General features: G+C 36.7%; 2 protein-coding genes and 2 pseudogenes across 7 annotated transcripts; all 4 read right to left on the bottom strand.

Moving 5' to 3' along the window:
- Positions 1–297: 297 nt before the first annotated feature.
- LOC142548280 (UDP-glycosyltransferase 83A1-like) lies at positions 298–860 on the bottom strand (annotated as a pseudogene).
- Positions 861–996: 136 nt separating this feature from the next.
- Positions 997–1,499, bottom strand: LOC142548281 (UDP-glycosyltransferase 83A1-like; annotated as a pseudogene).
- A 3,203-nt stretch (positions 1,500–4,702) lies between these two features.
- LOC142549765 (uncharacterized) lies at positions 4,703–11,623 on the bottom strand. 4 transcript variants are annotated; one of them, XM_075658884.1, is made up of 11 exons: positions 11,431–11,623; positions 9,051–10,520; positions 8,692–8,774; positions 8,473–8,600; positions 8,060–8,294; positions 6,540–7,927; positions 6,199–6,250; positions 6,002–6,091; positions 5,862–5,921; positions 5,642–5,749; positions 5,123–5,281 (listed from the first exon to the last, which is right to left on the bottom strand). In XM_075658884.1, exons 2-10 carry the CDS (start codon positions 10,453–10,455, stop codon positions 5,657–5,659), a joined length of 3,534 nt encoding a protein of 1,177 aa, XP_075514999.1. In that variant the 5' UTR covers positions 10,456–10,520; positions 11,431–11,623; the 3' UTR covers positions 5,123–5,281; positions 5,642–5,656. The 4 variants fall into 4 exon arrangements, with proteins under 4 accessions (XP_075514997.1, XP_075514998.1, XP_075514999.1 ...); XM_075658885.1 differs by having other exon boundaries at positions 6,199–6,247; XM_075658882.1 differs by having other exon boundaries at positions 4,703–5,281; positions 5,862–6,091; positions 11,431–11,622.
- Positions 11,624–12,878: 1,255 nt separating this feature from the next.
- LOC142549764 (ribosome biogenesis protein WDR12 homolog) lies at positions 12,879–17,593 on the bottom strand. Of its 3 annotated transcripts, none has more exons than XM_075658879.1 (14): positions 17,322–17,593; positions 17,044–17,144; positions 16,563–16,669; positions 16,379–16,414; positions 16,205–16,290; positions 15,878–15,942; positions 15,663–15,773; positions 15,444–15,569; positions 14,753–14,896; positions 14,089–14,197; positions 13,863–13,999; positions 13,746–13,781; positions 13,569–13,668; positions 12,879–13,264 (listed from the first exon to the last, which is right to left on the bottom strand). In XM_075658879.1, the coding sequence occupies exons 1-13, from the start codon at positions 17,482–17,484 to the stop codon at positions 13,576–13,578; spliced, it is 1,314 nt and encodes a 437-aa protein (XP_075514994.1). In that variant the 5' UTR covers positions 17,485–17,593; the 3' UTR covers positions 12,879–13,264; positions 13,569–13,575. The 3 variants fall into 3 exon arrangements, with proteins under 3 accessions (XP_075514994.1, XP_075514996.1, XP_075514995.1); XM_075658881.1 differs by having other exon boundaries at positions 12,879–13,124; XM_075658880.1 differs by having other exon boundaries at positions 13,215–13,478.
- Between the last annotated feature and the right edge of the window lie 477 nt (positions 17,594–18,070).

Raw genomic sequence — 18,070 nt, 5'->3', positions numbered from 1 at the left:
TTTTTTATTCTGGATGAATTTTGAGTTATGATCAAAATAAGCCGCAAATTAACAAAAATAATAAAAAATAATTAAAATATCAAATTTTACATAATAATTAATAAAATAAATAAATTTTAATTATTAAAAATATTTATTACTTGGGCATATCAAATATTATAATTGTTTTGTTTTATAGTGTAATAATATTTTTATTAAAAATAAATAAATATGATTTTAAATCTCGCGAGTTTTTGTGATCAAAGTCGAAAAATAAAATGAACGGTGTTAAATCATTTTAAACAATCGTAAATAAAAATTAGCAATAGAAAAAAAAAATGTTTTTAAAAGAATAGGAAAAACACAAGGAGAATAGATGGATGGGATAAGACCTGTTGTTGAGGTGCCCAAGTCTCTCGGCCTTTCACCGTCTCTTTGAAACCTTTTGGATAAGCTTTTTCTGCACCAGCTACTGTATCCTCCCTTGCAACCCACAGGAATGGCTTTTTGATGAGTTCAAGCCCCAAAGCGAGTTCCTCGAACTGAGTTTGGTCTAATACTGTGAAGCTTCCGAATGCGACATATATGACAGAATTGGCTGGCTGTTGATTTAAGCCATGTCATGCAAGCGAAGTCTTCTGGCCAGAAATAGCCTACCGATATTCCCAGCCGGTTTCTTGCTAGAAGAGGGCCCGCGGGTGAAATATTTGGAAACAAGGAGCATGAGATGAGTTGCATATGAGCCAATCTGCCAATTTGACTGCTAGGTTGTTTTTCACCAGAACATCGAAAACAATCTTCTGGGCAGTTTGGTCACCAATGCAGGTCCAGATGAAGTTAGAAGGATTCATGTGTGGTATTGTTGGGGAAAGCTCAACCATCTCATTCTTTAAGGGTCTTCTTGCATTGTAAGTATGTCATAAATAAGGTTGCACAAGTAACAAAACTATGGAAAATAATCAAAATATTTGTGAAGCATTATTGACAAAGAAAACAGGTCATTTCTCTGGGTCAAGACTAACCATCACTGTCTATAACACCATCATCCACCAGCTTTGGGATATTAAATGACAAGGCCAACACGGCAGCTGCATCAGGCCAGGAGAATGCTTTTTTCTTCAATCCTATTCTCTCCGCAACCTCAAGCGCAAATCCCATTCCCCAGTCGCCCAGAAGACAGGTGATCTTATTGACTTCCTACGACTCATTTCTTCTTCGAGTGAGAGTCTAAAGCTCTCCACGCATGACCCTGGAAATCCCTAGGGTCAATTTCCCCAAGTCATTTAATTTCTATCCTCCCATGGCTCCAGCCCATCTGGGATACACACCATATTTATCTTTCCTCGTATTTTCTCCGACACTTGCAGTGATTCGACAACCCTCTTGTGATTGAACTCCGTGTTCACAAGTGTGACTTTGATCCCATTTTTTACCAGCCAAAGCGAAGCCTCGTTCAAAGGGATAACATTCACATGGCCTTGTGCTGGATAAGGTATGGATATCACATGTGGATTTCCCATTGTTTTCCTGTGCTTCCAATTAGTTCAAGTTCTCAACACGTTTATAGTTGATTTTGTCCTCGAGGTATATGCTCCGACCGCAATCAATTGCGTCATATCTTTGTTTGTCTGCTATCATGTATATCACAGTCCATTCCATCTGGCATGTTTGCAATTGTTTGAGTGAACCATTAGTTAGTTCCTTAGTTCTTCGGTTTTGTTTACATTTGCATATTTGCTTTATGCAACGGTGCGAGCCTCGATTTGATTTGCTGATATTACTTAGGTGACAGACTCTTCAAGTACAAAAATTTCCAAATTTTTACTTTATTCATCGTTAATTTCAAATGTATTCGCCACAGAAATATAGAAAACAGCCATCGGTAGTCGAAAGCTCAATCCCCTGATCAATTCAACCCACCGAGCTCCTACTTCAGCTCGAAACACACTACCTACGTTAGCTCGGGGGATAGAGAGATGAAATTGAAAGACATGACATAGCTAATTTTTTTAACTTCATTTATTATCAAACTTGAGTCAAACATGAGATAATATAAGAATATTGAATCTTATATAAAAATATCTATATATGAGCGATCCGACACTAACATAAGGAGCATTCGCGAGGAGTCATGCAAATGCATGCTCACCTACATTCATATTTAAAGTTACATACATACAAGTACATGCATGAGTGTGAATGGGGATGTGGGTGTCGCACTTAATTAAATGACCATAATATCCTTTTCTTTTGGCACAAAAGTACTAAACCCTACTCTTAAAACAATACTAAAAATCAGGGAAATTTGGGAACCCTAAGATAATTATAAAGCCTCACAAGTGTAAATAAATATTTATCAATTTATGTCAAAAAAATTATCACCAATTTTACAAGCACGCAGCGTACATAAGACAGCTAGTAATATATAGATACACATAGACACACACTAAAGTAAAAAAAAAAATGCTTATGATTGTAAGCATATATTCTTCTATATTATGTTACTCAAAAAATACGAAACCATTAAAAATTAATTCGAAATCGTTAGAAAAAAATTTTTTTAGATGAGCGCAATTTGAGGGAAGGTTAGATTGTAAGGTATGAACATTTTGAACGTGAACTTTTTATTTATAAATAATTTAACTAGTAATATTTAAGTAGCTATTCAACCAAACAAAACCGGTCTTTTTTTAAAAAAAACCGGACCGGTCTACTTAGAGACGATTCACGGGCCTAAAAGCAACAACAATGATTTTGGACCATTTTAGCCAACAATTGAAACTAACGAGGCCCAACAAGGATTATAATTCAAAGCACTTATCGTTGTTAGTATACATACATTTGTACATAAAACTTTATTAATATTTCTTGTGTTTATTATAGCATTTTATTTATATTCAACTAATTGTATTAATTTTAACAAAGTACTTCTCCCTTCGACTTCGATATCGAGGGATTCGGTATAGAGTTCGCGTTGGCCGTATCCGGCATCTTCGTGCCCAAATTAAATAAAAAATGAGGGGTTTTTTTTGCAGGTAAATGGAAGTGAAATCTCAAATGTCAAAGATATCCTCATTTGATTTTAATTTATTACTCAGTAGTAAATGAAGATAAAAGCATGTCATTACATCATAATACTAAAGTATCAGCCAAAAATAAAAAAGAAAAGTATTAGCCTACATCCCTTGAAAGAATTAAATTACCGAACTACTATTAATAAATATTTGACACTCATTATTGTTCTAATAATTATTTCAATGGCATAGTTTTACTGGGTATTTTGTTTTTTTAACTTTTTATACACTTGAGGAAGTCATTTTTAAATAAATTGTTGATCGAGATTATTTTACAAAAAATTTCCTGGTTTTATATCCCTTTGATTAAAAAATGGACGCACCGCGCCATCGTTATTATTTTAGTTACCAAAAACTCATACAAGACCTCTTGGTCAAAGTGGCATTATCTCTCCCAAATATGAGAGCAGCCCTTGGTTGTTGGCCCCCAACTCCCAACCCTTGGTCAACAAAGAGGGAAAAAAACCCATACAAGTCCCAATACCATTACTTGCAAAAGTTCAAATCAAGCTGTGATATAGAGATGTGTGTGTACATTATATATTGTCTAAGAAAAACATTGCCTTTGATGCCCACCAAATCCCACAAACAACTATTGTTGTGCCAAAAATTGACCAATATTTTGTTTTTTCTACAATTCTGAAGCTTCCAATGGATAGGAATCATAAATGATTTGGTCAGGTGCTGATATTCTGTACCTGTGACGATGTTGACAGGTGGAATGTAATGTAGTTTATTCAGCATGAATCTTTCAATTTGCTGACAGGCCACCGATCCGATGTTCTGAATCAATGAATGGCAGACAAATTTTAATAAGGTACACAAGAATCCAACTAAAAAGATGATCTTTTTGTTACCTTGTACACGGACAAATAAAAGTCTGTCCCTGTCTTTGTACTGGTAATCACAGGTTTCCAGGCCCACAGAATTTTCATATCGGTTGCAGATATTTAAACATGGCCCCATCAAGATCTACTAATTCAAACCTGCATGGGATATATGTATACCTATCACAGGTGAGTAAATAAAATATTAATTAAATGGCCACCTTCAAAAAGATTCAGCTACGATGTTATATCCAACATGGTATTGCAAGAAACAGAGGGCTGCTTCCCCTTTTAAGATAGTCGAAATTTTTACCGGTAGGATATACAACGCATACAAATGGTGCTGTGTAAACTGTAAGCACGAAAAGGGTAATTTTTTGAAAAAACGTAATCCTAGTCCACGTAACAGCATTTTCTTGATTGCTAGATATCACTTCTCCATCACACGGGAAGAAAGAACAAGGGAGTAATGAACAAAATCCTATAGCTAAGATTAGTGTATACTTGATTTGATCATGGAGGGATATCCTCGTAAAACATTAAAGTTATCAATGTTCCAAAAAAACGATAGACGGATAGTCATCCACTGTCTACACGCTTAGGCTGTCGTTTAGACAATTTTCTTTTTAACTAATTATCTAATTATTTCTTATTCATCACATTTTTTTTTCAATACTTGATTTATATTGAATTCAAAACCAACAGAATAACTTTTTTTTTTTATCCGATACAAATTGATTGAAAAATACTCTTTTTTAAAAAAAATAAAATTGTAAAAAATAAAATAATTCTATTTATTTAATTAGACGGTCAACTAGATGACGACTATGCAACTTAGACAGCCATTTTTTAACAGCGCCCAAATGCATCGCTTTCTAAAAATAGGCCGTCCCATTGATGTCTTTTAGAACACTGAAAGTTAATCCATACAAGTCAGTTTGATAAATTGGTGAAGGTAAGCAGCCTGCTTCTAAATCTACCTAAGTAGTGCATGCACATATAAAAAGATCAATATATTATATACACCCTTGATTCTTGAAGATCAGCTACCTAACTTGTGCCACAGTGATTCTAAATGTGCTCTCCTGTCCACCTACACGGATCAAGAAAAGCACTGATCTGCATAACAGGAATGAGGAACTGGATGGTTAGTTTTGATTTCTCCAAGATCATAAGGAAAGACAATCTATGCCTTCTGGTACTGTTCTAGGCATTGGAAGTGCCATTACATATCTTTGGATGTTTGTTCTTTGTACAATTGGTTTGCTAGAAGATGTAGCTGGATCAATTGTGCTTGACTGAGTTTTGATGTGGAACTTTGCAAAACGGTTTATTATAGATATTTTCTCCAATTCTTGGTTTTCCACTTTGATGTCCGCAAATAATGAAGTTTTGTGCAGTCTGCATATCAAATGCACATAAATTAGCTTTCCCAAATAATATAAGAAAACTGACTACTTTAAGCTACAAGACTGTAGCTCAGAAAAGAGAATTTTAACTCGTTGAGCTACAAGTTTAGACTGCACCAAATGAACATTCATATACACAACCTTTTTTTTAGGTGACCAGGGTGTACACATGGTTAGTTTCTTTACAATTAAGCTCATAGACAAAAAATCAGATTGCAATTAGATAACATATAAGCAAACAGTGTACACACTTTGAGTCTTCAGCATCAGGCTTTAAAGTCAAGATGACTTCACAACATATTCATGCCAATCTAAAAATAAAAATGTATCCAAGAAAAAATTGGATTCCTACCTCGATAAATCACCATCAAGTTTGTTCACTCGATATATTAAACTTTCCACCACTTTCATGAAACCACAACCATTTGTTTTCATTGAAGTCTTTTGCTTGTCGGGTGACCTGAACACAGTTGAACAAGAAAAATAACTGCTCAAGATCTAAATCTCGATATTTTAGGCCTTCGCGAGGAAAGGTTAACAAAGAGGCATAAAATTCGTAGAGAAACCCTTACACAACATTGGTCTCTGATGATAATTGACCAATCAAGCTGCAGACATCTCCTAATGCTAATCTGGCAGCAGAATATACGACACAATCATAGTTTGAACAGGCATCTGCACAGAGAATAGCTGCAGGCGCAGGTTTAAAGACCTTTTGCATTAGCTCTGTTGTGAATATTAGCCTTCTTTTTGCTGGAACAAACGGGAATGCATCTTCAACAATTTCTACATCATTTTTCACCTGGTGGTGTTTGAGGAAATGGCATTATGGATGGATTTTTAATTATGGATGGATTTTTAATTGCAAGAGCATGTTAAAATTTTAACGTATTCATTAACTTGTCTCACCTCCTGTAGTCTTCTATTTGAGGCTTGCGCCCATTCTAACTCAGCTGTGCTGCTAGCATAGAGGGATTTAAAAAGAGAATGTTAAGATAATATGTATAACATTGTTCAGTTTCAAATTAATAATTGGTTAATTAAGGAAAGCCAATAAAGAAAATAGGCTATCATGTATTAACTATTAACTAGAACATAAAAATGCAGCCAAAAGTCATTCATTTGCTTCTTCCCTTGGAAAGCTGAGGGCGGCAACGCTAGCGAAGGCACCAAAATTGATCTAGTCTTTAAATAGACATTCAATTAGCAGAAAATGACATTTATTTTCGAATGACTGTAAATATACATACCTAGTATCTTGAAGGTTTGACTGTTCGTGATTTACTTCTTTATGCCACGACACCATGTCGAATGCAACAATTTTGCGCTTCTTTGGCATTGAAAACAATAAATTTTGATGAATGACATCTGACGGCAACACAATAGGGGATGATAATTGTTTTCCCTCAATCAAGTTGATATCTGTAGATGGCCACACACAGGTTCCTTGACTAGGGTTGGCTGAATTTGCTGGCATCATCAAACTACTTTTTTGCAAGTTTCCAAGAGTCATTCCAGTAAGTGGTTTTCCGACGTTAAATGCTGTGTTTGGATCACAGACTTGTAATCTCTGTTCGTTCTTAAAGGTTCCATAATGCTTAAACCAGGTTGGAGCCATTTGCAAACTAATCTGCGAACCATATGTGACACAAGAAGCTTCATTGCTCCCAATGGATCGTCTCTGAGTACCATTTTGGCCAATCGCCTCCATCTGTTGGATATTTTGCCAGTACGTCGATGATGAAGCTTTGCCTAACAGATGTCCTTGAACCTCTGGTGAGAGGTTACATCCCTTATTATCCCCAGTAAAAGATGCACCAAGCTGCGGTACAAAATTCAGGTCACCTTTCACAACATCTTCAACACCTGACTTATGCCCACTAAAAAAAAGCTCCCTTGCATCGACAATGGCCTGCTGGTAATAAGAGTTGTCATATTTAAGTGGCAAACTCAGACCATTGTCAGTGTCAGCATTAATTGGAGGATGCATTGGGTGCAGCAGGGAGGAATTTTGATCCAAACCAAGGGCTCTCATATCTCTGGCAGGAACAGCGAGGGTTTGTTTGTCCACATAACTTGCTTGATTACAGGTCTGCTGATGTGTGTGAGTCACCACTGGACCAGATGCAGCATCTGCTTCTAAGTACTGCTTTCTCAAAATCTCTTGCTTGCCAGCGCTGCCGCTTGTCGTTGAGTTGTTTATCTCAGTTAAGCTTTGGTGGAGAGAACTTCGTTTTTCCAACTGCTGTTCATAATCTTTAGATTTCCCCAAACACGGTAACGATTCTTGTTTATTGTTTTCATGTTTAAAAGAACTTTGGTTGGGCTGATCATTTAGGACCTCTGACCCGTTCTCTCGACTGCTAGTCACTGAATCAAGGGACTGAAACAAACGGGAGTAGTATAATGATTTTGGAGTAGACGTCATTACACTTTGAGGGACTGGAAGCTTGTCCAACAGAGGGAATTCAGGGTCATCAGAACGAGAAATTTTCCCATGGGAATATTCTTGCGCATCAGCAGCACTTACGGTAGGAAAATTAGTGGCCATGTTACTTTGCAATGGTGGTGTTGGATTTTGATTTTTTACAATATCCTTCGCAGTACGAACTGAAGAAGAGGTTGCAGTCGAGGTCCCCTGCATATAGGAGATTAACATCATTTCTAAAAGCACATAAAGCACTATGGTCAAATGCTGATAAATCAAATAGAAAATTGTGTTCACATCTCGGTGGACCATTGAGATTCGCATAATAGCAGTTAAACCCACCGCTGACAAAGATGGGAAAAATGAGCATGGTTGAGGAGTCCAGGGAACTGTGGGGCAGAGTCCCAAGTCAAAGTCTTGCGAAACAGGAGCCATGTTGCATGGTATAAAAAAAGGTGCAGTAGAAGTTTCAGTTAATGGCAATTCATTGGGAATTGAGACTTTCGAGTTCCAATGTACTCCAGGTGTCTGATCATCTGATATGTCATCCTTATTAAGTAGGCCGAGCATATTTTCACTGCAGCAAAGAAATCACCAAAATTCCAATAAATTATCAGAAAATGTATAGCAGAAGAAAAAAGCAGATGAGTATTAGAGACAGGAGATGTAGTTTCATCTTGTTACATTCTCAGATATTTTTCCACCACAGCAAGCATAAATAACGTAAAAAATTCCAACATCTTGAAGATACGCACCTCTGAGCAGCCGCACCCTGACTGTAAAAACCCGGAGAACTTAGGAAAGCTGATATGGGCTCAACATCATGTCCAGGAACCAACTTCTCTGATTCTGTTGAATACCTGGGAACATTGAGCTGGTTTGCCTACAACAAGAGAATAACAGAATTACCGAATACCATTCAGGAAATAAATCCCAGCATAACGGGTCTTGATAAACCAAATTTCCATTATTACGTCATCAAATGGCTTTTGAACACCGCAAGACACGTGATATGATGCACTCCCATCAAGCCATGAAGTGCCTCTCAAATCCTGACCTGCAAGACATTAAGATCTCTCATAAGGATTCTTCTTTGAAACTGATATTTTGCTTCTCACAGAATGTCGTCATTCAAAGCATAAATAAATTATGGTCATGAAAAGGTTAGGTTTATAACTTTTTTAAATGCTTTCAATTCTTATATTTGCCACAAAAGAATCAAAGCATCAAATGGCTTCTTGATAATTAACTATGTAAGGATCCAAACCTCAGCAATAATTTTGCTAGGAGTCACCACCTATAAACCAAATAATGACAATATAGTACATATTACCTGAGAAATCGTTGTTGGCCTGGTTGTCATTATTTTGCAACAGAACGTGAGACTGATTTTCATCACTTGTCATGTGCTCCTTACGCTGACCAGGCCAAATATTTGACGAAGGTAAAGATGTTTGGATCAGATAACTCACACCAGTCATATGCTTCAGCTGAGAGCTATAATCAGCCAACTGGCTTGTATATGTAGAAGAGATCTGATTGGAAGTATGCGAAAACTCGGAGTGAAATTCCTCTTGCTGTCTGAGATGCTGGTGATCTGACTGCTGAAAACCAGGGTAAATGCAAGTCCTATCGGAATTCCGAGTCAGGTTTTCCTGTTTAAAACTTGGAGAGACGACATTTGGTGAGTTTCCATCAACCCAATTATTATGCTGCTTGTCACAATCAAAGAAATTTGTGGGTTGATTATCAACTGAAGGTCCAGGATTCTGGAAACTCAATCCACTCCACTCTTCTTGCAAGCCGGTATCACTGCTAGAAGTTTCAGCCACAGCAGACTGCATCAGAGCACTCCAGCTACCATTTTGAGTAGAAGACAATGCATCCATATAAGAAGTGTTCTCCACAGTGCAGCCTCCGGTGCCTATATTGCTGTTTCTGCTAAATGAAGATTCCCAGCTGTGGTCATCAGCATTGTACAAGATCTTCTGTTCCAGAGGATCTAAAGAAGACTGACCAAGATTTGAATTTTTTCTGGCAGAAAGTCCATGCCAGCTGGCATCTTCACACCTCTCCTCAGTTTCCAGAGTCAATGCATTGCTTGGTTTTGTATTTCCTTTTTCGGGATAGCTACCAGCTAAATTTCCCCTGTTTATACTTTGAACAGGAATTTGCTGAAACAAATTCCTTTGGAAAATTTGATTGGGCAGTAATGACCCATTAGGCGCATTAATCTGATCAGAGGATAAATCACACTGTTGACTCATAAATACATTGCCGAAGGTTGACGATTGCAAGGCAGACATTCCTAATGAGATACTACTGTTCTTGGACAACAGATTGGTTGTTGGACCTTGGAGGTAAGGACAGTTATTTAAATTTTTGTCACAATTTGTAGCAGGAGTTCCATATAAATACATGTCCAACTGTGGCTGAGACATGCCCACATGGCCAACACCAAGATTTTGACTTTGCGAAAGAACCGATCCATTAGGCGATCTTGGAAAAACACCAGAATCACCATGTTGCATCATTCTCATGTTACCAACCATAAACATTTGTGATGAATCAAGAACAGGTGTCTCATTGGCAGCGGGTGGAAACTGACCACCTGAAGCTTGTTTTAACGGTGACAGCGGATTTATATAATTCTGGTCTCTAGCATCACCCAACTCCTGAAGCTGTCCCCTCCTCTGCAGTTCCTGCAGCTGCTTCAACATAATTTGCCGCTGCAACATCTTACATTACTATATTTCGCCTAAACTGCTATGTCAAAGGAGGACGTTGCAGCAAATTACTGCACCTGCACAAGATTAAGATATCATGTAAGCACACGGCAAGAAACTCCTACAATTTAACTAGCCATGTAAACTACTGCCGACAAAAGAAGTTGACCTAGCTGCACAGCATTCAAACAAGCAATGAAAATCTAATTAATTGACTGAAATCCATCTCAATATTTTTTAGGTTTATTTCAACAGCTACATCAGTCCTCCCACGTCTGAAGAATATAAATTCCCTCAGAACAAAATATAATTAACAATGGCAACAAAGAGCTAACAATGTTCTGTTTAGTTTCCTAAGTTCTGCAATACACAGGTGAAACATGAAATTAGGTAATAATTCAAATTTCTGAAACTGAAAAAATATATTTTTTTTAAAAAAAAAGGAAGGAAAAGCATGAGAAGATAGGCCGAAAAATTTATTAGTAATTATAAAACAATCCCCATTAAGAAATAGTAACCAAGTTAGAGACCATATAAGCGCACCGACATTGGCACCAAGATAATTTCAACTGAACCCAGTAAAAATCTTTATCAAAATCAAAAGAAATTAACATGCACAGCCAATAATTTAGGGCCAAATCCAAAATGCCACCAACCAAACAGGAAAAAAAGGGGAAAAGTCTGAATGGCTCTTGCATGTCGACAAACCAGCCTTAAATTCCTCAAGGAAAAACAGAAAAAACCCTCAATTGAATTCACTCCAACCCCACGTCCACCAAACCAAAAGGCGAATCACAAATAATCCCAGCTGAAAGCACTGAAAATGAAACTCAAACATTGCATATAACTGTAAAAGCTTCAATCTTGACCCATTTTCAGCCAAGAAAAGCAGCAAATATTCCAAGTAGAACTGTTTAAAGATTGATCTTCTTCAAATAACGAAGACTGGTGGATGCAGTGCTGGTGTAAACATTTTCTTGAACTTACTCTGTATCATGCCGTAATTCGCGAAATGAAGATCATACAGTTCAATTTACTGCCCCCGATCAAATTTGTTTCTACCTTTTTCTTTCTCTCTACATCGCGTATTTATAGGTCCCTCACTCAGAGCGCTCTCTCTCTCTCTGCAGTGTCAAAAGGGTGCTTTTTCCTCAGACAAGTTTCCCAGATAAAACTGGAGGAAAAATAAAATTGTCTTAAGCCTCGGATCAATATCTAAGGCTAGGATAAAGGTTTGGCTTTTCGGGACCGGGTTGTATGTTAAAATTGAGGTGAAATTTCAATCGTTGATTCAGATATTTATCGTCATGGACGGTAGAGATCGAGGATAGATGCCTACTCGCTGCGCACAGGTGTGGACAACTCTCCTTTAGAAATTATTTTCGTTTATAAATTTTATTCTTTTTTTATTAATGGCTCAAAAAAATATTTTGTAAATAAAATAAATTATTTTTGAAAAAATTAAAAATTAATATATTCGCGAATATGGCAAGAAGCATTGGTATCACGTTAAAAATATTATTAATAAAAATTAAATTTATAACTGTGGCTCCGGTTTCCGTTTTCCGACCCAATTGGGATATAATTGAGTCAATAGATGTCGTGAGTAAATTCTTTTTGCCCCTTTGTTTATTTTTATATTTTCATTTTGATCAATTATTGCTGATTGAGACGTGCTTCAATTTCACACGTTAGATAATAACGGGTTGATGGGTTCACCTCAAGCCCAAACCCAAAACTGAACCGGTTATGAAACCAAATCAACAAAGAGGTTGATTTGAGGCTTTTATTTTTTTGCCAACCAATTTAATTATTCGAATTTCCTCAGGTGGGATCTGTTAATTTGCACTTTAGATAGAGATGACAATACCCATTTATCCCTTGTAAATTTGTTTTGCCAAACCCACGCTGTCGTCATCTCGACTTTTGAAATGTATCAGAATATTCAAATCTATGTTCCGTTGGAAGAAATACTAATGATAAATCTTACATATATTTTACATAATATTCAAACATTGATTTCTAAAAACTTCATTGTCATTTTAATGTTTCACCTTCTCTAAACTCTTCGAGCCTTGAATGTAATTAATACATTTGTTACATCGAGTCGGCCTAAGAATCTTTATACCAAACTTTCACGATTAATGAGCCCCCAGTAGACCTAAACAGCCGAATTGGCCTTCCGAAAGTTTGTCCTGTTTCCTTATTATAGACGTCATTGGAGAGGAAAAGTTCATTATTTACGAAACATTCAGACTCATCCCACGTTCCCATGTAATATATTCGTCTCGCATACCACTTGAGGAGCCTCTCTCTATTCATAAGCAACTGCATTTATATACGTTTAAACTAAAAAATGCCCATCATTTCATTTTTATTCTTGGTTTCCTCTCAAACGGGTAAATTCTATTAATGGTTATTTATGGACTAAAGTATAAAGGATAATACGAACAAAATGTTATCCTTTCAGACAAAGAATAACAAATACTCATGCGAAGTTACTAAATAATCCGAAGTCGTTAGATATTACATGCCTCAAATTAGTTGTTTAATTCAGTCCAAACAATCTCGATCCATTTATATCTTATGGTTCCGAATTTAATCATCGCGGCTTCCTTGTTCACAAATTTGGTTCATCTGCTGTTCAATCCTCCCTTATAGTAGCCAAGAAAATGCCTTACCTGGGTATAAGAACCGTGCATCAGATTCCCAACTTTGAGAGGCATTTTTCGAGCATAAAAATTGTCTGAAGCGGTATAAACGAGTATGTGTTGCTTGAACGCTAATCACCCGCCACAATGTAAAAAAAACTATCTCAAGCCTGACAAACAATAAAAAAATTGGTTAGTTGTACTCAACTAGGGATTCCGAAAATTCAAGCAAGACAATCATAGACAAATATGTTGTAGCTTCTGAAAGAATCTGTTTCCTTATTAGATCCAGAAGAATGGGATATGGTACATGGTTTGTGTCAATAACCAAATCAACAAAGAAACGAGTACCAAATAAGTAGTAGCTTGGTTGGCAGTTCTAATCTGAATTCAGTAAAGTTAGAGACAGGAGTTCATATTCAAACGCTGAAATTTAAGTCAACTAGTCAATGTTGAAAATAAGCAAGAGCATACCTATAGATCATTGCACTGATATTCCAGAAGATATGCAAAGTTTTGAGTCAGCGCCACCACTTATTACAGAATCATTTTTCCACCAGTCAGCACAGAACACCTACATTAACAATGTATTTATTTACCAACTATAATATCAGGTGAAAATTCAAAGATCATGCCTCAAGTTTGGAGTACCTTGTCCTTGTGAGAATCGATCACAGACAATGGCCACTGCAGAAGACCACACAATTCAAAAACCATAGATTGAAATACGTGCATGCATAATTAAAAAGCACTGAAGTTACTATATACCGCAGTCCTAAGATCCCAGAGCATCACTTTTCCATCATATGATGCGGATACCAAGTGAAAACATGATTTCCTGTGCCACTTGCATGACGATATCCAAGAATTATGTGATGAGAATTGGAAGATAGGTGACAAAGTTCCTACAGAAGAAATTCAAAGGAACATATCATATATATGGTCAAAGTCGCACCCTACCTCACAGCAGATAAGCACAAATTTAAAGACAGACCTGGCCTTCGAGGATCCCATATTCTAATAATAGGGTCAGAACCTCCAGCTGCAATGAGGGTAGAACTTTCACCTCCAATATCAAGACAGTTGATAACCTTCCCACAGGACTGAGGAATGAAGAAATGTCCATATATATCAATTCACAATGATTCCATTTGCAAACAGTTGAATCAGTAACTTATCAAAGCAATATATATCAATGCACATATACACATAAATATATCTTCCCTCTTGGCTTTGAGTACAAGGATCTTGCTGAGATAAAACGAGACATCCCAACAAGTTTATATCAAACTTGCAGTAATGAGAGCGACCGGAGATGACTTAAAAAGCATTTTTCTTTAGCTGAAGGGAGAGACCACGTTGCCAGGGGCTTATAGGTTTGGGGAACAAATTAAGGCTCTGATGGTAAAATAGAAGCATATGCAATTTTCCTAAAGAATTTAATTGATTAGTGGCACATAGCAAAATAGGTATAAGGTTACGATAAGTAAATATGAACTCGTGACAAGTAGAGTGAATTACAAGTACTGAGATTGAGACGTCTACAATTAGTTAATAAGGAAAAAAAGAAAAAAAAGTACGGGTCTTATGATAAATGGGTACCCTGCACATAGAAAAACTCCATTTTCTTTACAAATGAAGTAACTAAACTCACTCACCATGCTTAAATTGTCTTTGCCTGTCTCAACATCCCATCTTCTAATAGAATGATCCCAAGATGCTGAATAAATTGTTTCACGTCGTGGCCAGATCACCGAAGACACACATTGTGTGTGCCCCACAAGTGTTGATAAAGCCTCTCCCTGTCAACCAACAAAACATCTATATCACATATAGAAATCTGAGGCGACTGAAGAAGAGAAAGAAAGTTTATATGCTTGACTACATTAATTAACAAACCAACTAAAGAGTCCAGTAAATTGAATGATTTGACACGCGTAAAATCCAAATTTCTCATGAATTTTTTCTAAGAAGATACTGGATTTCTTTCATCTTTGAGGAGAACAGACAATAGATTTGCAGATGCAAGAAGAGTCAGACTTCGATATTGTCCAACTAATACACTCATAATTTCTACTAAATTTAGCTCTGCTCGTGTTACTCAAAGACTGCTATATTTTACTGATATCAAGTTTAAATCTCCAGCTACTTCTGTAGTTGAACTAAAATCAAATTTTGCAAGAGAGCTGCAACTTCACATTTTATTAACTACTCTCATGAAAATCACAAGTACATAGTTATCTGGTTACATGCAGATCATTTAATGTCAGCGTCTTCAGAAAAATTCACAATCATCGACTCCATGAAACTTAAGGTGAAACTCTATTACTAATGGGGAGTTAATGGTACCTCAGATTGAAGTTCCTCATCTTCCGCATTCTTTTTCCTCTTCTTCAATGAAACCATATTACCTTCAATTTGAAAAGTATTTGTGTTCCACAAGTTAATTGTACAATCCCAAGAACCTGAACACACCTAACATTAAATAGGAAAAAGAACGAGGAAGATGACATTTCAGTACAGGCCAAAAATTGTTATGACATTAAGAGCAACATATTACATATATACCATTTCACCAGAAGGCTCGGCTGCAATGCTCTGAACAGCAGCAGTATGACCACGCAATATTTTAAATGCTCGAACATTCTTTGGTTGATCAAAGGAATCCTCCACAACAAACTTTAACACAGAAAATCATCGAAACAGGCATTAATTGATATACAAAAACTAATTCCCAGTGAGTAGAAAGTAGTCAAACCACCAATGAAACTTTCAGCAAGTACCTTCCACAACCTTAAGGCCTTGTCTTTAGAAGCTGTGGCAACAATTTGATCTTTGACGCTCTTGGCTGTCGAGAAGAAAACAAAAAAATGAATCATATAAATGAAGTATGTTAAGGATGTTATCAAATAGCTAGGTTCCAGATATTGCTACATGTTGCTTTGTCCTTAACCCGAAGAACATGGACAACTAGATAGGTTGCTAAAACACAAAACTGAAGTAACTAAAAGAATATTTTTAAGAACAAATAAATCAGCCAAGAACATTAGGACAGAGAAATTATTCACTCAGTAACTTATGCCTAACGGAGAAAAGATTTCCCCTCTTACCTTTTGGTTTCAAAATACAAACTGAAGTAACCGGACCAGAATGCCCATCCAGTACATGTGTACAAATTCCACCAGTTCTCCATATCCTAAAAGACACAAAAAATTACACATTTGTAAGTTCAATTCGACATAAAGGTAAACAAAGTTAAACGGATGACAACTTTATGGAGTTACCTTCCAAAACCATCATAGCATCCTGTCAAAATGTACCTGTCGTATTAACCGGGGTTTGAGCGATACGACAAGATACTTGGGGGAATAACAATTAACCCATAGAAAAAACCAATACACACAAGAAGGAAAAAAGCAATTCCAACCAGCACTGACAGGAACACAGCTAAAATTTCTTTACACATACCCATCGTTGGAACCATCAACTGAACTAACCCAATCATCATGCATAGAAGGTTCTTCCTCTCTTTTTGGAACAATAGCTTTAATGTATTCAATTTCAAGAATTTTTTCCTGTAATGAGATACAAGTGGCAGATAAAGATTGGAAGAGCAAGAGTGATTCAAGAAAGATAGAGATACAAAGCACAAAAATTGCATCAAAGTATAGCAAAAAAGACCGCTGGTTGTGTCATTTTACATATCATTCATCTTCACGCACAAAAAATTCAACTACAAATGTAAAGATCACTGCCGGTTAGTGATTATTCCCGAAAAAAACTAGCCGATATCGGTGAAGACAACAAGTTTATAAACCCCCATTTATCACATGATCAGTACATTTTCGAAACAGCATAGGTATTTTAATTTTAAAGTAACTTGAACATAAAAAAATGTTATTACAATGATAATCAATCACAGCTACCACAGTATAGTCTGAATACTTACGGCTGAAATTCCTTTGGCAAGGAGAAACTCTTCCAGGGACATCCGAACCAACTCCCCATCAATGAGAAAATCAAATGGCTCTGCTTCCCAGTCCGCATTTCCTGATGAAAATCCAGACAAACCGATACCATAAATGACAGCAACGAACACTACACTCTCATACTGGTAACAGAAGTGGACAGGGAGATCACGCGACCCCATTTCAATTTCGACACCTCTCCGCTGCAAATTTAAATTGAAACAAAATAAAGTAAAAACCAGGTTCCAAAATAGATTACCAGCTTGAAGGAGATTGTTCAACAGAGCTGACAGGCCAAAGCGAGCGAGGTTTGCAGGAATGGAGATGGAAGTTGGAGGTGCTTTATACGGTGGCTTCAGCTTCGTTACGAAGCGGACTTGCACCTGTCTCGTTGTCTCTAATCCTCCGCCATCGATATCCATTTTCCCGCCGAGTGAGTGGAGGAAGAAGTTAGGAATGCACACTGGGATTTTAGTTTCTGGCGGATTAGGGTTTTAGTAAACTCTTGTGCTAGCTTTACCGGAATAATAATCGTGTTCGTCACACACGACTTTTACTATAAAGCGTCCATTTACTTTTTCGGAATCTCTCCCGAAGCGGCTTTGGGTTTATTATTTTTGTTTTCGGCCCGATCACCATTTTCATGGAACCAAGTATGTGTAAACTATGATCGAATATGGACAAGGGAAAGGAGTCGGGGGCTACCAAATACGAAGGCTTACCATTTTATTTTGTTTCCTAAACATCTATGTTATTATAAACAATGAAAAAACTTGTGTGAGACGGTTTCATAGGTCATATTTTGTGAGACGAATCTCTTATTTGGGTCATCCATGAAAAATTGTTACTTTTTATTCTAAAAATATTATTTTTTATTGTGAATATCGGTAGAATTGACTCGTTTCACAGATAAAGATTCGTGAGACTGTCTCACAAGATACCTATTCTTAGAACAACTAATTTTTCGTTAGTTGATAAGTCGATATTTCATATTTATGTTTGTATCAT

This window comes from Primulina tabacum, chromosome 6 (assembly GCF_025594145.1).
Source record: "Primulina tabacum isolate GXHZ01 chromosome 6, ASM2559414v2, whole genome shotgun sequence".
In the NCBI taxonomy this organism is placed as follows: Eukaryota; Viridiplantae; Streptophyta; class Magnoliopsida; order Lamiales; family Gesneriaceae; genus Primulina; species Primulina tabacum.
This window is presented reverse-complemented; position numbering and strand designations above follow the sequence as displayed.

What these genes read in the sequence shown, in the direction of transcription:
- LOC142549765 (XM_075658882.1), bottom strand. Translation starts at nt 10,455, where the DNA reads ATGTTGCAGCGGCAAATTATGTTGAAGCAGCTGCAGGAACTGCAGAGG. An exon ending in TTCAAAAGCCATTTGATGAC is followed by an intron (nt 8,601 to 8,691) that starts GTAATAATGGAA and finishes CTCTTGTTGTAG; the next exon opens with GCAAACCAGCTCAATGTTCC. An exon ending in CAAATAGAAGACTACAGGAG is followed by an intron (nt 6,092 to 6,198) that starts GTGAGACAAGTT and finishes AAACACCACCAG; the next exon opens with GTGAAAAATGATGTAGAAAT.
- LOC142549764 (XM_075658879.1), bottom strand. Translation starts at nt 17,484, where the DNA reads ATGGATATCGATGGCGGAGGATTAGAGACAACGAGACAGGTGCAAGTC. An exon ending in ATGGGATCCTCGAAGGCCAG is followed by an intron (nt 14,000 to 14,088) that starts GTCTGTCTTTAA and finishes TTTCTTCTGTAG; the next exon opens with GAACTTTGTCACCTATCTTC. An exon ending in TCTGGGATCTTAGGACTGCG is followed by an intron (nt 13,782 to 13,862) that starts GTATATAGTAAC and finishes GGTCTTCTGCAG; the next exon opens with TGGCCATTGTCTGTGATCGA.